Here is a 20,537-nt window from a genome sequence, read left to right on the forward strand (position 1 = left end):
CCAGACAGAAATTTCGAAAAATCTGTAGCAACTTTTGGAGAAGTAAGAAATATGTTAACTCCGACTTCAGAGCGTAGGTATTGCTTTCATCTTCAGAGCATTAGGTTTTAATATCACCACTCAAGTTGAATTTTCCTTATGCTCGTTCGGAATTTATTTCTCAACATTTGGAAGTTATTTTAAAGAAAAACGAGGAGAGGCTTCATCAAAATTGGGAAAGGCTTCATTTTTTGTTATGGGGCTACATCAAAGATTGTATGATCTCGCTTTTTTGTCCTGTAATTTATTACGACGACTGCCAGAAGGGAAGACACATACATCGATCGTTACATGTTGTGAAGCGTATGCCAGGAAATTGAATTCAGTACTTGTTGTCTGTAACGTTCTAAGCATTTGTAAACGTATCGAACATTTGTAACATGTGCACAAAAGTTTTAGATTCTTTATGCATTCATATGGGCCGCTTTGTTACTTTTGTTAATGCACTAAAAAATTCGAAACTCATAGGGAATTGTGAATGACCCATTATATTGCAAAGTTACTTGCTCACGATATGTTGAATTAAGTTTGTGGTTTGTTTTATCTGATAATATTTAAGCACACTAGGGCTATTTGTCTAAGGGGAGCGATGCCTTCATGGAAAACCTTTTAAGGGAAACTGACAAGTATACAAGTTACACATGAGGAAAAACACGAAAAAGCCCATGCACCCAACCCGTCCACTTGGAATCGATTTCGGGCCAGAACTTTCAGTATTCAGCGAATTACCGCCGGGCCGCTGGTGGGCTATATTGAATATTCAGCGACAATGCCGCTCGGCCTCTGGCGGATTATAATGAATTAACAATATAATTAAATGTATTTAAAGGAACCCAGAAATGACTGAATGGATAAATCCACTGAACCAAGCCGGTTGTTTGCGTGAGATTTTCTTGTTTATTTTCTTGAATGCAACATAAGTTTCAGCTAATTTCCTTTAGAACAGGCTTGTCGAAGGTATCTCTACTCTTAAGCAGATAATCGTCTTTTGCTTCTTCATAATGTAATAGCCGAATAACTGACTTAAATCTATTCGAGTAAAAGATCTTATCAAGAAAAGAGGCAACAGCGTCTTCCTTCTGAGGAAAGTTTTGCGTTCCTTAATGTAAATAAAAGGACTTTGCTATTTCTGGTTTCAAGTCAGTAAAATAAAGTATTTCTTTGTTATAAAAAACGACAAATTTGATTGCAGCTTGAAGTTTCTTTCTTCTTGTGATTGGAAGTATATAATAAAATGTGCAAATAGGTAAAAAAAATCAGTATTAGAAAAAAATATTGCGTTTGATTAATAATCTAATTTTATATTATGATAATTAATCTCGCCGAAAATATCCTCCTATCATTACAAATAGATCTGATGATGACTAAAATTTCATTTATAATTTTTAAATTGAAATAAGTTTTTATTTTTATTAACACTTACGATGAAAATACTGCAGGCCTACTCAAGATAAGTGAAGCAGCCGAATAGAAAGAGAGAAAGTGCGTTTGAATTTAGAAATTTGCTATCTAACATCAAATTTCTCATTCATACAAACTTCTGAATGTCTTCCCTAGCATAACTAACAGCGATAATCTCAGTCATGGACATTCAAGTCTTAATTTATCTTACAAAAAGCAATAATTCATCTCCGGACCATTTCAGATCCTTGCAGGATCCGTGAGTATAAAAGACAGAAAACAAGTCAACTGTACACATATACCTTGTTGAAACAGGATTCACATCATGATTTTTCAGGTTATCTTCGCCATTCTTGCGGTATCTACTATCTGTTCTGCCGGGCCAGTTGGTGAGTAATCAGCCATTAATCATCTGTTTATTTATGTTAGACTAATGAACGATCAACATAACTAATTTTATCATGAGATTATGTATAGTTTAATCTCTTAAAAAGAATGTGAAATACCCCAATTATGATTAGTAGCTGACCTTTGAATCTAATTTACAATCCTTGGAATATTATCAATTTTCTATTGAGCTAGGTTACAATATTAAGCCCAATATATATATTGGGCTTAATATTGTAACCTATATAAGTTTTTTCTATAAAATCTCTGAGTAATTAGAACTACTTTACCACGCTACACGTATTTCTTCTGCTAGTCTCACTTGCTCAATTTCAAAGTCTTATTAAATAGTACTGAGCTTGTTTGCTAATCTTTAATGCTGAAGGATTAAATCGTGGAGCAATCATAACGTGTATTTAAAGAGAAAACTTTTGTCAGGCTCGGTTTGTCGTCATCAACGTCAAATCTTTCAACTCTCATTCGGAGTTTGGGAAATTATCCGAAGCACAGTTTGAACATACACAGCCGATGTAACCTGAATAAAAATACTACTCAAGTATTAGATTGTTAGACTGGGTTATTACTCTAAAAACTAGAGCTGAAACTCAAAATTAGAAGATGTTCGTACTTCGATTTCACTTTCCATTATACTATGCTAAACTAGTTAGTGTACTGATCATTGAGTCTATTATACACTATAGATTACTTCCTCATTAATCAGTATATGTAAAATGTGATTTCATATTTGTACAATTAGGCGTTAGGTAACATTAGCAAATTTTCATTGAACTAGGTTAATATAAGATATTAAGGAAACAAGTTTTCCTTTCAGTCGACGCGGTCAAATTCAAGAAAAATAAGCAGCTTTTAACGATTGGCAGTTTGAGATACTGACGATTATAATGGGGTAGGGGAAGAGTTTAGATTAGCTGATGGTCACAGAAAGGAGTGACTGGAAAGTTAATGACAAATTGCAAAAGAACTATTATATCAGTAGAAATAATCTTTCAGTTTGTATCGCATATTTCAGATATTGTGGTCAAAATAAAGAACTAGTAATTTTTAATAAATTTCTACAGTACTTTGGCTACACGTGTATAAAGAACACGTAAGAGAAAGAAAAATTTTCTCTCAAGACGCTCGTTTTCGTATCCGAGAAAATTTTAATTGTGAAAAGGAAATATTATTGCAAATCAAAGCAGTTTTTTTTTCTTTGGGAAAATGGGTCATATTTATGCTTAGTGGAGAACAATTCAACCATTTTTATTTCTACTTTTTTTAATGCTTTTTTTTTTTCAAGAATATATTTCCTTAATGGCTTTTTAAAAGCTGCATACGAATTTTTCTTTCTTTCATTCTGCCTTCTCAGCAGTTGCGGAAAACTTCGAAAACGTCTGAGCGTTTTTTACTTTTGCTTGTAGCAGATTCACAGAGCAATATTTCAAAAATACATGTGTATAACATACCTAGCGAAGTCTCAAAATATTTTATATTTATCCACGAGGACACAAATAATCTCTGATATAGTATTATATTACTTAAAAACACTCCAAATTATAAACTATAACAAAATATTTTAGTTTAAATTCAGTTTATTAGAAAGCCAGAAATAAATAACATCCAGTTTACTTTCAAAACATTTAGTGTGATGTGACTATTTATTTGCATCAAGGAAGAGGTAAGTGAAGTAATTATTTCCTTTCTTTCTTGAAAATCTCCGAGCGGAACGTTGACATTTGTTATTGATTAGCTTCGTAACTCCTGCTATAGCATGTTTTATTTATATAAGTCGCTGGTGCAGCGTGATGGATCTGGGAGTTTGATACTTCTGGTCGATTGCATACAAATTTCGAAAAAAGAGAAAAAAGATGTTCAGTAAACTTTTGCTGCCTTGGAAAAAAACAGAAAATGTATTCCAAATAACCGAACTCATACATACAGGAAAAGCATTTTGTTTTATTTATAATTCAAATTGACAATGTCAAATATCTACCTGTTTCATTACTCAAAATACAATGTTTGTGAACATGAAATTTGATTACACTTTATTAAGTTAACTTTATTAATATGACCGGCGAGATGATAGATGATATGACCGGCGAGATGATAACAAAATTAACGTAAAATTATACTCTAGTCGTGCTATGTTATTATTTAAAACAGTATTCCTAAGCTTCGAATTCCCTCGGGCAATCACTAAATTAAGAAAGTATTTTCGGCTGCTTCCTACAATAAAAATAAATTTTAGTACTTTATATTTTTGGATAATATAGTTTATAAAATGACGTAGTTATGTTTTAAAATTTGTACTTATTTTGAATAATTTTACATGTTTCGTTTAAAACTCCTTTATTTTGTTTACAGTGCTGAAAATTCAATGCAAAAAGAATGTTAGACTCACGTAGAACTTTTCAGATTTTATTTAATACACCTTGATACTAAAATGTTTTTATTGAATAATATTGTAAACATTTGCCATGAATAACATACGTGAAAGATTACTGAGTTTTTGTGAAAACGAATAATGTTTTCTGAGGGCCTCATACTGTTTTTCGGGCTCCTAGATTCCTGCGGCTGATAGTTGAGAAGCCAGTGATTTAAAATATTATTGATTTATTTTTCGCTTTAGTGCTTTTTGTAATTAATTAAGAAAACTAATTAACTACATATTCTATATTTTAATTATGATATTGAAAAACAGAAAGTTCATACTGAATGGACTGCATTTCGTTTTACTGGATTTTTTTTTTTAATCTGCAAATTTTCACAATGCATCTTTTTTAGTTTCGACCTGTGATGACTCCATGCAAATAGATTCTGTTAATACATAGAGTAACGAGTAATACTAATAAATAATTCAAGGTAAATAATAATCAAAGTTAATAAATAATTAAAAGTAAATAATAACAAAGTTAATAAATAATGAATAGTACTCGTATTTCAAAATTAATAAATAATGGTTCAAAGTTAATAAACAATTCAAAACAGTAAATAGAAACTTACGCGTTGGGAGGAGCTTCTTTTGGAGAGATCTCTATGGTAAATTGACCTGCATTAATACTACATGCGTTCATACAGAGAAAAACTAAGAACACATTTGCTTAGTTATCTTATTTCACAACAAACGAATTAGCATCAAAATTACCGTTACTGTACGATTTAATCTTCTCTATCAGTAGCAGAATTCTTTTTACTTAAAGTCTTTTAATGTTATTGGTTCGCATCTATGCTGACACGTTCGGAAATTCTTTTGATGTAATTATGATTTTTTAATATTTTTGGTGTACTTCAAATATCCGTACTTTCTTTAATCTGGAGTTTATTCTTGATAGAATAATTTAGACAAACTCTACTACTAACTATATTTGGGAAGTGTCCTTACTTTAAATGAATAAAGCTAGTACTTAAGCTATTTCAATTTGTCTACATGTATTTTCCCTGAAGTTTACTAGAAAGTTAGCTTTATTTCCATTCACGTAGAAATTAAATAGAAATTTCTATGATTTAGCTAACGCTTGAAAATTCTCAGTAGTCATAGTTCAGCTCAATATAAATAGTATAATACGTAAAATATTTAACAAACGATCAGAAATTTTCTTATGTAATGCTACATCTGCTGAAAGTGTATCTCAAAAGTTGAAGTAAGATTTTCGTGTTGAATCTCTTATGAATTTTTGTTTCGATGTTTTCTGGTAATCTATATTAAATTTAAAATCCTTAACCTTTACAGAAGTTGCATGACGAAGTGTTTGTAATAAATTCTTGTGTATGTTACATGCATATACATTTCATCTTTACTCAGAACTGAACTTGTAATTTCAGATACAAACAGTATGGTGTTAAACATGAATTTCGAGTATCACTAATAAAAACAATGATTTTGTGGTTCAGGCAACTTAACTTTCCCGTTTCTCTTCCGTTTTTTAAGTTTCTAAACGAATATTCGTCAATATGGTAATACACACACACACACACACACACACATATATATATATATATATATACCTACGTAATCAAATGACTTGGAGTAAGCTATAATGGATTGGCGATGGTTCTGTGTTTTGTGACTTGGACAGAGTAATTAGAGAGATGACACTCTAAGGAGAGAATTGTGAACAGACGTGGATTAATTGAATATGATTTTTATTTATGGTCACAAGCTTGTAGAGACATTAGGTATTTTTCGAAGCAGGTAAGATGAAAAATTAGTAACGCCTTCGCCGGGAATCGAACCATGGACCTCTCAATTATGCGCTGAGCGTGCAGAACCACTACACCACTACACCACGAAGGCACGCTAGGAAGGCGGGAGAAATACCTTATAAGCTAATTATCGGAAACAGATTTTTCGTCACACATGATTATAAGAACAATACGCACCCCGCAATTTTATACAGAGTATCACATTTTTGATAACTGCATAGTTAGCAGCACGGCAAAACAAAGGAAGCAAAGTAACATCTTCACTACAAGAGAGCTCAAGTTAAAGTGGGCTATTATCCAATATGGAGGCCAATCAGTAGAATGTTTTGGTTTAAATTAGAAAGATTCAGTTCTCGAAATTTTGAGTTCAGATTCTGAATTAGATATGCCATCAGCATTACGCAAGCGATGCAAGAAGGATTGATCTAGAAATGACTTAGTACAGAAAAGTTATTACCATCTTTCGATTTTTGGAATAGAGAGGAAGAATTAAGTACTATTACTAATTTAACTTATAATTTCGATTTACGTAGTTTTACCTTGCACACATACACATACAAACACACACATATATTCAGTATAGATAAAAAGTAAGACATATAGAACCAATTCCACAAAGACCCGAAAGAAGTGAAATTCAATACCAGTAAATTTCAAAATTCATACACACACACACACACACATTAATACATGGAACCTTGTATATTGAATTTTGTGAGCCCTCGAACTTAAGACTGTTGAAATGACGGAACTGCAGTTGAAAATTTCCTCTTGAAAACGGTACTGATCAAACTTTTGCAATTATTTTTTAGATATCATGGATTGCTTTCCTTCGTTTTACAAGAGCATGTACGATTGCTATATGAGATATATGACAAAAGAAAACAACATGCATTATATGCAACACTTATCCGTTATTTGCACATTAAAAAGAGAGTAGGTTTGATTTGCTTTTGCACCATAACTGCTGAAGAAACTTTAATTATCTTATTGTTAAATGTTTTTAACAGTATTATGCAATGCTGTTACGGAAATTTTATTTCAGCCGATTCTTCCTGAATTATCTGGTTAGTTAAATCATTACAGATTTGAAAATTTTGGGCATATAAATGTAGTGGTTTCAAAGAAAGGAATTAAACTACGGGTTTTCATACCAAAATTATACTTTTTCTACCTATATCACAAGTTCACTAGTGGCCGAGCGATAAAAATTTCTGAACTCTGGTAGTTCGAGCCGGGTTCATATCCTGGCGAATGAGCTGGCTGCATGGGCGTTTTAGTGGTTTTCCTATTTTCCTACATGACTGCATGGTTGCTATACTTCTTATATAGCTGCATGGGCGGTTTCGTGATTTTCCATAACGTAGATACGAGTCAATTTCTTTTAGAACGTCCCCCACGGAGACATCTTTGCTCTTAGGCAGATAGCACTAACGTGCTTTCCCATAATCAAATAAACCAAGCCTATTCATATCATTTGTATCAGGAGAATTCTTTGCATTTAATCTATTTCTTGCATGTGTGCTTTTCAGAAGCCCTATTAGCTTACCGTTGTTAAAATATCGCTTGCGAACTGAATGAAAACAAAAATTTGTTTCACTGATTAATGCAAAAATTAATAAATGCGTGATCTAGGCTATTCTAAATTTTGTATTAAATCAACTCTTTTTATCTTGGAAGCAGAATATGGTTATGAAACATTTTCAGTTTGGATTTTAGTCTGAAAATGTTTAATTACAAGTGCATTAGAACATGTTTAATCATGTCTCATAGATGATTATTGCTATCTGGACTAAACAATGTCCAAATTTAACAAAATAATACAATAATGTTACAAAAGATATAAATATTTCAAATATATGTTGCAAAACTTTATCATATGCATTACCTGATTCTACTGCAAAACACATGTTTATTGTGAGGGTATACTAACAGCATATTTAGAAGTATTAGTATTTAAAGTATGGTACTTACAAAAATGTTTTATTGTTTGGAACGAATTTGAAGAGTATGCATCATACTGGAACTGACTGGTTTGAAGTAACTGTCGATTTTCTTGTGGGGTATACTTATAAAAGTTGTTTCTTTGATTTTAAAGTCGTGAAGATTTTTAGAATATTTGTAATATACCGGTATATTCATTTATTGGCTTTTTTCTGCAGATTTAATGACATGGCTTATTAAAGTTTTTCTACTTCACTCAGTTTCCATTGCTTTCATTGTGTTTATCGTCCTCATATATTTTTTAAAACTCCAACAGCTATCATGCTATGTAAAAGTTTGCTTCATTTAAAATTTGACAATTTGAGTCATGTTCATCCTTTTACAGCCACATATTAATGCCCCCTAACACCTTCTTGCCTCTCTTTCCTTGACACAGTGCTATATGAAAATCTTGCTTCTCACATCAAACTGTAAGCAACTCTTATTTTAAAAATCTGCATCCTTCTTTATGCGAAGCCTTTTACTTAAATTATCAGAGCTAAAGCTTTAACATCTTTTATACCAGGCACAAAACAGAAAATCATTGATTTTAATTTGTATTTTTTCCATTTGGGAAATGTGTACTAATCTTTTGTGTCCTCCACGTCAGTGGCTGCGTTCTCACCTTCTAAAACTTTACTCAGAAAGCTTTCGCAAAGATACTTAAGCTTACATCTGACGCCATTATTCACTGACTTCATTCGCGAACTATCTTTAGCATTAAAGTTTGGTTGTTCAATAAAATATTATTTCGATAATTGTCCGAATTATGACTAACACTTATTAATGTAACGTGAATAACGAGAGCTGACTATATATTAATATTAAGCAATGGCGACGTAAAAAAAAAACGAACGGAAGCTAGTCTACCATATCTTAAAAGTATATGTAAAAGATGCTAGGGGAAAAAAGGGCTAAAAATTGGGAGGAGTCTTGAGTATAAAAAGTAGTGACTACTGCAAAATAGCTGATCATTATGAACTTTTTAGCAATCGAATAGGTGGTTATTTGAATGTGTTTCCTATGTGTACCGAAGTGAAAATCAAAAATTTTTAGGAATACTTCCACGAAGGTTCCAAAGCAAGTAATCTTCTTTGAAAACAAGTAGCTTTTTCCATTATGAATTTTCTGCTTTGTTATATTACTTCAATGTAATACTGCGTCTCGATATATCGCGATTTGAAATACCACGTAGCTGACGTCTAAGACGATAAACAAAAAAGGCGTGCCTAATTAACACTACCAACTACAGATTTTTCAGGCGTCATAGTCTCAGTTTGTAAATAAAGCGGTCTAAAAATAACTTGTTCATTCAACCGATATCTTTAACTTAAAACAAACTCAGTATGAGACAGTCGGAGGTATTCGTAGGCAAATATTTAATTTTAAAGATAAAAATAAAACCCAAATGATTAAATTTTAGAAATCATATTCAAAAAATAATTTTATAAAGCATGTGTATATATGTCATATACATATTAAGTAAATGTTCAATATACACAAGACGTAATTTTGATTTATGTTGATTTATACACAGATTTACCAGCATTCACTTTCCTGAATATGCTGTATTTTATGCTTCCTAAATTGGTTATTGGACTAATTAATATTTGCATAATTTATTTACTGAAACACATAATTTTATTAATGTTCACTATTAAATTCATAGTTTGGTAAAATTTCGTATAACTCGATAATTTTTTCATTAGAAATTCACTTTCGTTATAACACTGACTTAACTCTGGTCGAAACTCCACGTTAATTAAAGAGCACTTTATTTAACTCTTGTAGAAAGTTAAGTCATTTACGAAGCTGTATTTTAACATTAGATTGTAAAGTTAATTTTTTTTTCATAAGGTAAGCTTTAATTAATTTTTATCGATTCTGTATTTTGAAAGCCCTCATTCACTCCAGAAGTAAACAAACTTTGATTTAATTTTAAAAAATAAGTAATATGCTGATGTTATGGTTTGTTTGGCTTTTTACTGTTGCTTTTGCAATTAGGTTGCATAGCTGCGTTTTAGAAACAATCACTCTGTAGTTTGTGTTAATGATTGGTAAAAGAATTTTGGGCTTAAGTACATAAATTAGCAGAAGTTTCGATGAGAAGTAGTCTAAGCAGGTGTTTTCTACAAAAATTAGATAGCAGATAGTGTAGTAGAAGATATTTATTTAATTTGAAAAATTCCAAAAATTTCAAAAGGAATTGAAGTAATTAAGTAATGCTAGTAGGTAGATGCGTTTCAAATCCTGATCGTACGTTTGTTTTGATTTCCTAGTAGGAAAATGATTAACGTTTTATCTGCTTCTTTTTTTTGAACATTACTTGTGTGTTTGTACAAAGTAAACCGCTGCATTTATTGACTTTTGAAAAGTTTGAAACTACATTGACTCTGCGGTTTAATCTTCTGGGAATAAGATTTGAGGATTAATAAATTTTTAGTTGCAACTTATACCCGATTTTCTTTTATTAATTTGTTATGTTACTGTGCTAGAATACAATATTCGGCTGAAACTGGATAAAATTGGCTACATAATGAATGGTAAGATCAAGGATATTCAGATTTTTCGGGGTTAAAGTGAGAGAAAACTTTACAAAAATTTTTGTATCCTTTTTTTATATTATCATGCATAAAATCAGCGGTGTCATGAAATGTCTCTGTAAGGAAGGAAAAATAAAAATATAACTTCATAGTTGAATGAAAACTCATTATATGTTTTATCAACTAATTAGATTATCAGGCAACTATCTGAAAAGTTTTAACGCTTCAGATTGCTTGTCTTTTCTCTTAGAAAGCTTGCTTGTGTTGCAATTTTAGTCCTAAATATTAATTAAATTTAGTTGTATGCATAAATCTTTTAATTTAATTCGTTTGCATATTTAAAGAGTTCTTAACGTGTCTTCTTCTCTTCAGGGCCTGAGGCAGTGAATGCTTCTTCAAAACCCGAGAAAATCCCTGCAGAATTCCCTAAACCGTATGAATTTTTTTATCAAATGGATGATGGCAACGGGACTCGCCAACATCGCGAAGAGATAGCTAGCGAAGCTGGTGCCGTGAAGGGAAAATATGGTTATGTTGATCCAAATGGTATTTACAGAGAAGTAGAATATAACGCTGACGAAAATGGTTACCGTGCGAAGATTTCATCCAACGAGCCTGGAATTACTCACCAGAATAGTGCCCATGTTGTATATGTTGTCCAAGCAAAACCCACATCCTGATGTATAGCTTTGTATTAACTTTTAGGAAGAAATTTGAATTTGCTAACTTTAGAGATTTTTAAATAAAATTTTGACGCTTTTTGTGTTTTTCATTGAGTAACCATTATAGTACCAATTTATATTTTGAAGATTTTTCGAAGCAGAAAACATGAAAACTCATTATGCCCTCGCCAGCATTTCAACTATGGCTCTTTTAGTTGCTAGCTGGATCTGCTGTATATATATGTGTGTATCTGTTTGTGCCACTTATACCATAAGAACATTCATGGCAGATTGGGATAATTCCTTATAAAATACTTTACAGTGCATAATAAAAATAATAACATTGACAATAAGCATTTAAATTTGCCTTATATCTTTTACATAAAACTGATGTTTAGCAAAAACATGACTTAAAAACTGACAATAAATTTTAACTGATTTCAAATGCATTTACACTGATTGAACTGTATTTTCAAATACATTTACACTGATTTAATTTACACATTTAACTGATTTCAAATGCATATACATTTAAGAGTTTAGTGACACCATCGAAACGAAGGACCACATAATCCGATCCCTAAAGATCCTTCACCTTCCGACTTGTGAAAAATAAAAACTGCGATCAGATCTTCGCAAATCATTTCAAGCAACTTAAAACATTCGCTTATCCCATCTGTTACGAATTGTGCCAGATTATATGCTCTTCCCAAAATTCATAAAAGTGGTATTCTTTTCCGCCCTATTGTGTCAAATTTAGGTACTGCCACGTATCCATTAGCTAAATATTTGGTTTCTAGATTTTACACTCTATTAGATAATAACATTTACACCATAAAAAATTCAATAGAGTTTGTAAAAAAGGTTAAAAACATTTCTCCTAGTAATTTACTCATAGTTTCTTTTGATGTAAAATCATTATTTACCAATGTCCCAGTGGAGGGTGTATTAAGATGTCTAGAAACCAGACTTCGCGAATTTCATTTCTCTTGCATCGAAATTTATGAGCTAATTTCTCTCACTCAACTCTATTTGAAACAAACACATTTTGTTTTCCAAAATAAATATTACAAGCAAACTGAGGAATTAGCCATGGGAAGTCCCCTCAGTCCCATCCTGGCTGATATCTACATGCATTATTATGAATCAAAATTGTTTGAAACTTTAAACTTCCCGGCATGGTTCCGCTACGTAGACGATACTTTTACCCTGTTTGAAGGTAATAAAGATGATTTAAATAAAGTTCTTTCAACAATGAATTCTATTGATCCTGCTATTCAGTTCACTTTTGAACATGAGGCTTGCAATTCTCTTCCGTTTCTCGACATTCTGGTCACACGTAACACATCCAACTTCAGTACTACGGTTTACCGTAAACCTTCATCGGTTTGCCTTCCACCACACTTTAAATCATGTCATCCGACTAAACAAAAGTTAGCTTCATTTTATTCCTACGTTTTCCGTGCTCTTCAAGTTTGCTTCTCCAAACTAGCCCTTGATGAAGAACTGAATTATTTAAAAGCAATAGCTATTGACAGGGGCTTTTCACACAGCATTATTAATCAAGTAGTTAAAAATTCTCATCTCAACACACTAAAAGGCACACTCTTGTTTCAGGAGATTATAAAAATTTTGTTGTCATTCCCTTCTTTCCATCAATTAGCTATAAAGTTGCACATATTTTGCAGAAATTTAACTTTCGGGTTGTTTATTCTCCCATCAATAAAATTCCGAGCTCCATACTTAAGGACCCCATTCCGGATATGAATTCCTGGGGTATTTATAGGATTCCTTGCCAGTGTGGTTTAATTTACATTGGCCAAACTAAGGGAGTCTTAAAATTTCGCGTCAAGGAACATGAGGGATATGTTAGAAAAAAGGAAACACAGAAGTCTTCTGTTGCGCAACATTGTTGGTCCGAAAATCACACTTTCAATTTTTCTGCTGCCAAAATTATTCAAAAAACATCTTCCATTGGAGAACTGGATTTTCTAGAGGCATTTCACATTCATAAAAATCTTTCTGTTCTAGTTAATGATCCTAATTCCAATCCAAATTTGCCTTCGGCCTTTAAAGAAATTATGTTTTAGTTCTGGTGTCACCAACAGATGGCGCCACTTGCTTATTCTTGTCCAGGCTTTCTTATCTTATCTAATCATTTTTTCCTATCTTGTTCATTTGCAGTTTTTCAGCTGAGGATGGTGGTTCGGTAAAACCATCGAAACGAGTCCTATGAAAATTTTGTAAATATAACGCTGATTTTTGTTATTTGACTTCTGAATTAGTATTTATTCGGCGTGTTATTGTGTCTTAATTTGGAATGTTATTAGATGCCTTGAGTTTTCGGTAAAATGCCTAATTTTGAAAATTGCATTAACATATCTACCATTAGATGGGTTTCGAAGCAAAGTTATTGTCTGTAGAAAAAGCAAATTACTAAAATAGTAGAAATTAATAATGATTTTATTATAGATAATCTCAGCTGCAGTGAGGATAACTTAACAGAGCCGAATTCTGAAACTGATTGAATGAGAAATAGCAAATTGAAAAAATGCTATTCGTTACTAGAAGGACTAATCTCTCTTTTTGTAAGGCGGGGATAAAATCTTGAAAAATCAGAGGTATCCTGGTCGACAATCGAATCTGAGATTTTTAAATCCCTTAGCTAATTGTGATCTTTACTCTAACAAAATGGCAAATGGCAACTCTAACAAAACGGCTGGCTTTAATTCCATATAAGCGCATTAAAATAGTCTTAATTTCGACGCACATCCTAAAACTAAATTTTGTATTATTCTCAGTTGTGCACTGTAAAAAATCCATCTTGATTCAATTTCCAATATGAAAGCAACACGCTCACGAAACGTTTTTGATTGGACTGAATTTATTTTGAAAATGCTTATCATGAAGTGAAAATCAGTCATAAGTTCATCAAGATTTTAGGATTCAATTTAATCATTAACTGAAGCTCCTCTATTAAAGTTTAAGCGAAACGTAGCACAGTTTTGGTCTTTTTTATGAGTGTGGGCGTGACGAAGTTCCAGGCATTAATGACACGCATATGGTTTTGACGGATCTGTGAGTTTTTTCATAGATTTCTTTCATAAGTTAAACAAATGATTGAAACTCTTCTATAAAAAAATACATCCCGTGATCAATAATGCGCTACTTTTTATTGATTTCGTTTGCTTCAGCAGCAACGGTTTCCCAACTAGAAACAATTCCATAAAATTTAACCGTACCTTTTGCAGCCATTATATACACATTCTTGTCATCATTCTCAGTCCTTAAACTATAACATACAAATGTTGGGTTTGTTCTCCTGATTTGCCCGAAGGTGCTATCTCCCGAGGTGGTGTAATTTTAATAGATACAGATATTTTTGTCAAACTTGCTCACAATAAATATATTTCAGATTTGATTTTCTCTTATAAATGAAAGATGACAGTTCGAAAAATTAAAAGAAAACAATTTTCTTTCTTTATTCCTTTATAAAAATGTAATTTTCGGTGAATAAGTGTATGCATAGTTTTCTGCAAACATCAAAATTATAAGCTCTGACGTTTAGAGGTGATATGGAGTAGTTAATATAAATATTGCACTATTAGAATAAAACAGACTTCAAAATAATACTTTCTATAGTCACTAGGTTTATTTCGAAGCAAGGAAAACGAAATATTAACAATGCCTTTGCCGGGATTCGGACATCCTGAGGCGCGAACTGTTTCCAATTACACTACGAAGGCACGAAATAAGGAATTCAGATGAGAAAATTCCTTACAACTTGAATTCAAAATTCCGATTAAACCATATGTCAGAATCAACATCTGGCAATATTCCTAGGTAATTTCTAACATAGTTAATTCACTGATGAATATTCTATTCTTTATACTGATAATCACTATTTATTTGTTTAATTGTGGCAACAATTGTTTTAATCGTCAGATTAAGAAAACATTCGATTGTTTGCAATGAGAACTGCTTTGTTAAATGCAATTCAATGTCTATTACTTAGTTAAAATTCTATTCGAAAACAGAAGATAGCTAACTGCTTTAATAAATGATCAGTCTTCACTATAAATGCCACCTTTAATTGATATTTATCTTATTTTACCCAACTAACTTTAACTCACATTTACAGGAAATCTTTAGTAACAGAAAGTTGATATCTAGATGATAATATAGTACTCAAATTCATACACAAAAGTACCTGCATAGTTAAAACCAAACCACTGTTCCCTTCGGTACCTATCTGAAATACGACAACTTTGTTAACTAATTTGTTGCAATAAGAAAAATAAGAATGGAAATAGCGGAAAATCAAAGCGTATGAAGTTCGAGAAACTGTTTTTGTAGAAAAAGTTTAATATTAAGCAAATGCAAAGGTGTGAAAAACCAAGTATTTTAAGCTGATATTGCCACTAATATAAAGTCTAATTATTAAAAAAAATCGCACATTTTTATTGACAAAAGTACTTCTATAAATCAACGTATAACTACTGTTATACTTTTATAAGCCTATCTGGAGTAAATAACTCATGTCAAGAGAATTATAAAAAATATATTATTTACAAATATAGAAAAATAACTGTATAGGAAAAATTCTTAGCATCCCGTGAAATATTATGAAGCTAAATATTTCTTTATGCGATTATTAAGGGCAGATCAGTTATTTGTTCTTGCAGTCTTCAGTACTGATTTTGAAAGATCTTAAGATTTCATTTTCACTTATTTTCAGTTTATAACATTGTAGGTTCCGATCTTTTTCGAGAACATACAATTAGACCATACCTATAATAAACAATTAGGGAATTATCCCTATGTCGTGTAAGTACCGTGGAGATAGTGAAAAGGCGTAAAGGACCCTTTTATTAATCCTAAAAGTTCTTACAGAAGCCAACATTTTTGGCTTTAAATCAAAGATAATGGATAAACTAAAAATAATGAAATTTAAGTCTAGCCTAAAGGCTTCATAGTTTAACTGGCGCGTAAGCTCGCTCTGATCGAAGTCGGCGTAAAGAAGCCTAATAGCAAGAATTACTCAGGCATGATAGGAAAGGAAATTAACATAAAATAGCAGGGTTTAAAATTAAAATGATCCTTACAACATAATAGAGATATAATCCTATAATTCAAACGAAATGCTGAATTTCTGAATTAGGAGCGTCCGTCAGTTTTCCAATCATATTCAGGACTGAACGTAAGAAAAATTACACTAATTTTCTAGCAGATTTTATTTAGCATAACAGCTGTCAGCTACTAATTACTATCACCTTTTTCAGTTACAACTAAATGATTTCGTTCTTTCCCATATGCAAGATAATGGAGATGAAGGAAATCAGAGGCTTTCTTTCCTTAAGTATTCATCCTAGACATGCACTTTCATTTTACGAAGTTTGATAGTAAGGTTCAGATTTTTATGAAAATAAATTTTAATACGGTGGGAGAAAAAGTTCTGAAAATACTAAATCTAGCTCCTTATGGCAAACTTTCCACCTAGTAAAAGATTTACTGTATACTAATTAAGCTAGATACGAAACATTTCATGAATAGAAGCACCAATCGGATAATTCGATAAGAAACTTTCTGATCAAACTTATTTCTCCATGCTTATTACGAAAGAAATTCAAGGTTTTTGAATAAAGGAATTGTTTCTCGTTTTGACAATTAAACGTTCCATATTATATAAAAGAGTTGCTATTATAAAAGTTCTTGTTGCACTTGCAAAAGTATTAATTACGCCCATCTCTGCGAATGCTGCACATAAATGCATAAGCTACTTCGCATTTAACTAATTAGAAACATGCGAAAAACCTTATGCAGCCATCCCGTTTGGCAGGATCCGTTCGGCTCGAGCTCTTAGTGTTTAGCAGGTTTAATCATATGACTCTGGCATGCTTTTTTTTATTTTGTTTTCATAAACATATAACGTTATTGTAAACTTGGTAGATGGAAAGATGTCTAGGATAAATACTTAAGAAACTAAAACCTCAGGCCGACATTTTTCAAAAGACTGTGTTCACAAAACTTAGCCTTTTATTTTCGAAACCATTGATAGTAGATATGTACTTCTAGTTACAGAAATGCTTTAAATGATGAAAAGATTCGTGTTTTCATATTTTCAAATAAAAATTGTATAAAATGCGAAGCTTAACTTTTATACGTTTTTCCACGGACTCCATACTTATATTTAGGAAAATTCTGTACTTATTATAAAAAATGAAACATAGAATCTTTGACTCCCGTACCAAAACAATTGATCGAGATATTTAATATCAAAGTCACAGATCACATTTAGGGGTCTTATATAAATTGAAGAGCAAAATGTTTGCATATTTGCTTAAATAAAAATAAAATATCGGTTTAGAAAAAGATTTTTATGTTAAAAAATTAAATGATGAGCATTTCTATACACGTTATTGTAAAACGTATTGATCAATATAATATTTTCTTCAAAATAGAGGTCTTATTCCCAGAATGATATAGAATTCGCGTTCTAGTAAACCCTGGCAGACATCAGTACCGACACTCAGAAAAGTTGCATTATTATTTCATTATTTAAAAAGGAAAACTGTTAAAATTATAAATTAAAGGCAGAAGTAAACTACAAAGCATTGTCAATGAAATGACATTTAAGCGGGGTGGAATCAACCAGGAGTTATTATAATTTTTTTATTAACCGACTTCTAAGAGCTAACTGAATATGACGTCAAAAATCGCAAAATTTTGTAATTAAATATCTCTGTCACTTTTCTGTTGTACAGGAATCAAACGCTGTGTGTTTTGTTTTTTAAAGCGAGTAAAAATATTTTTGTTTTAATAGAAGTAGGACAAGGGGTACATGTAAAAAGTTAGATTTAATAATTTTTTACAAAATTAATGTTTTTAAATTTAAAATATCAAGACATGAATATGCGCGTCATTTAAAACATTTTTATAATTGGAAGTATATGCCTACGACCAATGGTTGCGAAAATAAAGGCCACGTAAGGATTTCTGTGTGTATATATTAAGGCTCTAGCTATATTCCTATTGAAAAGCAAGGTTTCATTAAAATGGAAATAAAAGAAATAAATTAGTAAAAAAAAGACCATGAATTGCAGAAAAACCAAAAACGCAGCATCGATGCGAAGTTTTTTTGGTGTGTAAAAAAATATGTCGAACTATTGTAATAAGCCCTATCAGAACGAAGTTTTATTACATACATTAATACCAAAAAAATGCCATGAAATTAAAGCAAAAAAATGTTAAGAAACAAAAAAGAAAAGTAAAAGGAATCGTGACGTTAAGTTATGCCTTCAGAGGAAATTGATATTATCCGGATAGCTTTCGAACATAAATTTGGTAACCGCAGATCATAATTCTGGTACTGACAGCTGATTACATATTGGAATCGGAAATATAAATCAAAACTTTTATGTGTAAAAATTCTCCTATATCCGGAGTAATAATAGAAAATAGTGTCTTGACCTTTCTAATAGATTTTATTTGTTCTTAATTGGTAAATAGAAAAGCATAATGTGCTAGAAATCGCAACTGGATATAGTATATTATATTGTTAGAAAGTATTTCGTCGAAAAACAAACACGCATTGAAAAACTGTTAGCATTTTCCAAACTCAAAAGCATCCAAAATTAATGATTTACTTTAAGAATAAGTCAGGGAGATGTTTGAATACGGAAAAGTACACTATGACTATCTGCTTATGGAAGAGGGATTGTCTTTCACAAACTTCATCGGGGGTTCAAACAGAAATTTGCCCTTATTTACATTGCACATGAAAAGAACCATAAAAACACTTACGTAGCCAATCCGTTTGCCAGAATTTGAATCCGTATCAAACTACCAGTGTTAGGCCCGCTAGCAGCCGAGAGGTAAAGTATTTGAGCAGGGATAATTACGTCCGGGGTCCGAATCCCGCGAACTTGTTGGCTGCATGGACATTTTTGTAGTTTTACCCATGTGTAACCTGGATACGTGTCAATTTCCCCGTACACAGTCCTCCATAATGGTTCTCTCAATTTGACGGATGTCACTATGTGCATCACCATAATCAATGGGAAAAAATACCAGTCTTTAAGAGTTTAGTTCCAGTTCTTCAGGAGAAACAAAGATGGAAAAATTTGCTTCAGGAAAAGAGGAAATGATGTGCGTTTACGCGCAAAATCGATACAACATTATTTAAAATCTATTGCAATATAAGTTCTTTCGTCATTTTGACTTATTCATTTATGCATTATTTTTATTATTTTTTGTGTTGAGGGTGTCTAATTTTACATCTTTTCCTTTCCTCTAGATAAAAATTGCAATGACACATTATAGCTGGGATAGTAAGAAAGTGGTAGCTTGCAATTCTCAAACTTACGTTATTGTTTTATTGATTAGATTTGAATAGCGTTAACTTCATTTCAAATGCCAATACATAATATTCGAGATCAGATATAAAGTTGTTTTTCCCATAGAGTTTGCGTTTCAGTGCCTTCACATGATTACGAAGTATGAGTGGGACATTCTAAGCCATAATACTATTTGGGATGGATTTAAAAAATATTGTACGTATTGGAATTTTTCAACTAAATACACTGTCGCGTTATCCGATAAAGCTACGAAGCGTAGCAACGTTTTGCCTGTTTTAAAGTTTTGAATTAATGGTGGTTGAGTGTACCTGATTATATAAAATTTACTGTACAAAAACAACGTTTTTCATTGCATTGTTAAATCTTCTTTCTGTATTATATCTTACTGATGTAAACTGCCTTTCCTTGTTTCTTTTGGAATTCCTAGTTTAACTATGTGTTTGAAAAGAAAAGATAACGCACTATTTTCTTGACGAGTTATGAAAAGTGCAATATTAGACCTTAAGACTCATAAATTTATTTAGTTCTAATTTTATATTTAAACTTGACTAAACGTGCAAGCCCTATAATAAATATGAGGCTTTCTTTTGCTGTTTTTGTGGACAAAATTCTAAAATTTCCTCATGATTTTCAAAATATGATGTGATATCATGCGAAAATTGAACTATGGGCATTGGATGTTTTATTTGTTTATTTATCAACAAGAAATAAGCATTCATAAACACAAATAAATAAACCATTGAGATTTCAGAAAATTTTATCTTTATGTAATTTACAGTATAAGTTATTTCTCCCGCTTTCCTAGCGTGCCTTTGTTATGTCGAGAATTTCAATTATTAATATGTGTTTTAAGTCATTATTATTCTAATATTTTTATTTGTATTCATGTGTATTTTAATCTGGAAAAAGAAGTATTCTTAAGCTCTTAAGGTTTTATTTAACTTGTTGTTCTTGAGTAGGAA

The 20,537-nt window shown here is 31.6% G+C and overlaps 1 protein-coding gene across 1 annotated transcript; it reads left to right on the plus strand.

Moving 5' to 3' along the window:
- The first annotated feature begins 1,728 nt into the window (after window positions 1–1,728).
- LOC118183116 (cuticle protein 10.9-like) lies at window positions 1,729–11,315 on the plus strand. The gene is made up of 2 exons (XM_035352551.2): window positions 1,729–1,829; window positions 10,929–11,315. Exons 1-2 carry the CDS (start codon window positions 1,766–1,768, stop codon window positions 11,234–11,236), a joined length of 372 nt encoding a protein of 123 aa, XP_035208442.1. The 5' UTR covers window positions 1,729–1,765; the 3' UTR covers window positions 11,237–11,315.
- The last annotated feature ends 9,222 nt before the right edge of the window (window positions 11,316–20,537 follow it).

Source organism: Stegodyphus dumicola, chromosome X1, assembly GCF_044657685.1.
Source record: "Stegodyphus dumicola isolate Sdum_Otavi_A_Nest chromosome X1, ASM4465768v1".
Lineage (NCBI taxonomy): Eukaryota > Metazoa > Arthropoda > Arachnida > Araneae > Eresidae > Stegodyphus > Stegodyphus dumicola.

Bases quoted from the DNA above. Each gene is read 5' to 3' on its own strand.
- LOC118183116 (XM_035352551.2), top strand. From the start codon at position 1,766: ATGATTTTTCAGGTTATCTTCGCCATTCTTGCGGTATCTACTATCTGT. The intron at 1,830-10,928 runs GTGAGTAATCAG...TCTTCTCTTCAG, and splicing joins CTGTTCTGCCGGGCCAGTTG to GGCCTGAGGCAGTGAATGCT.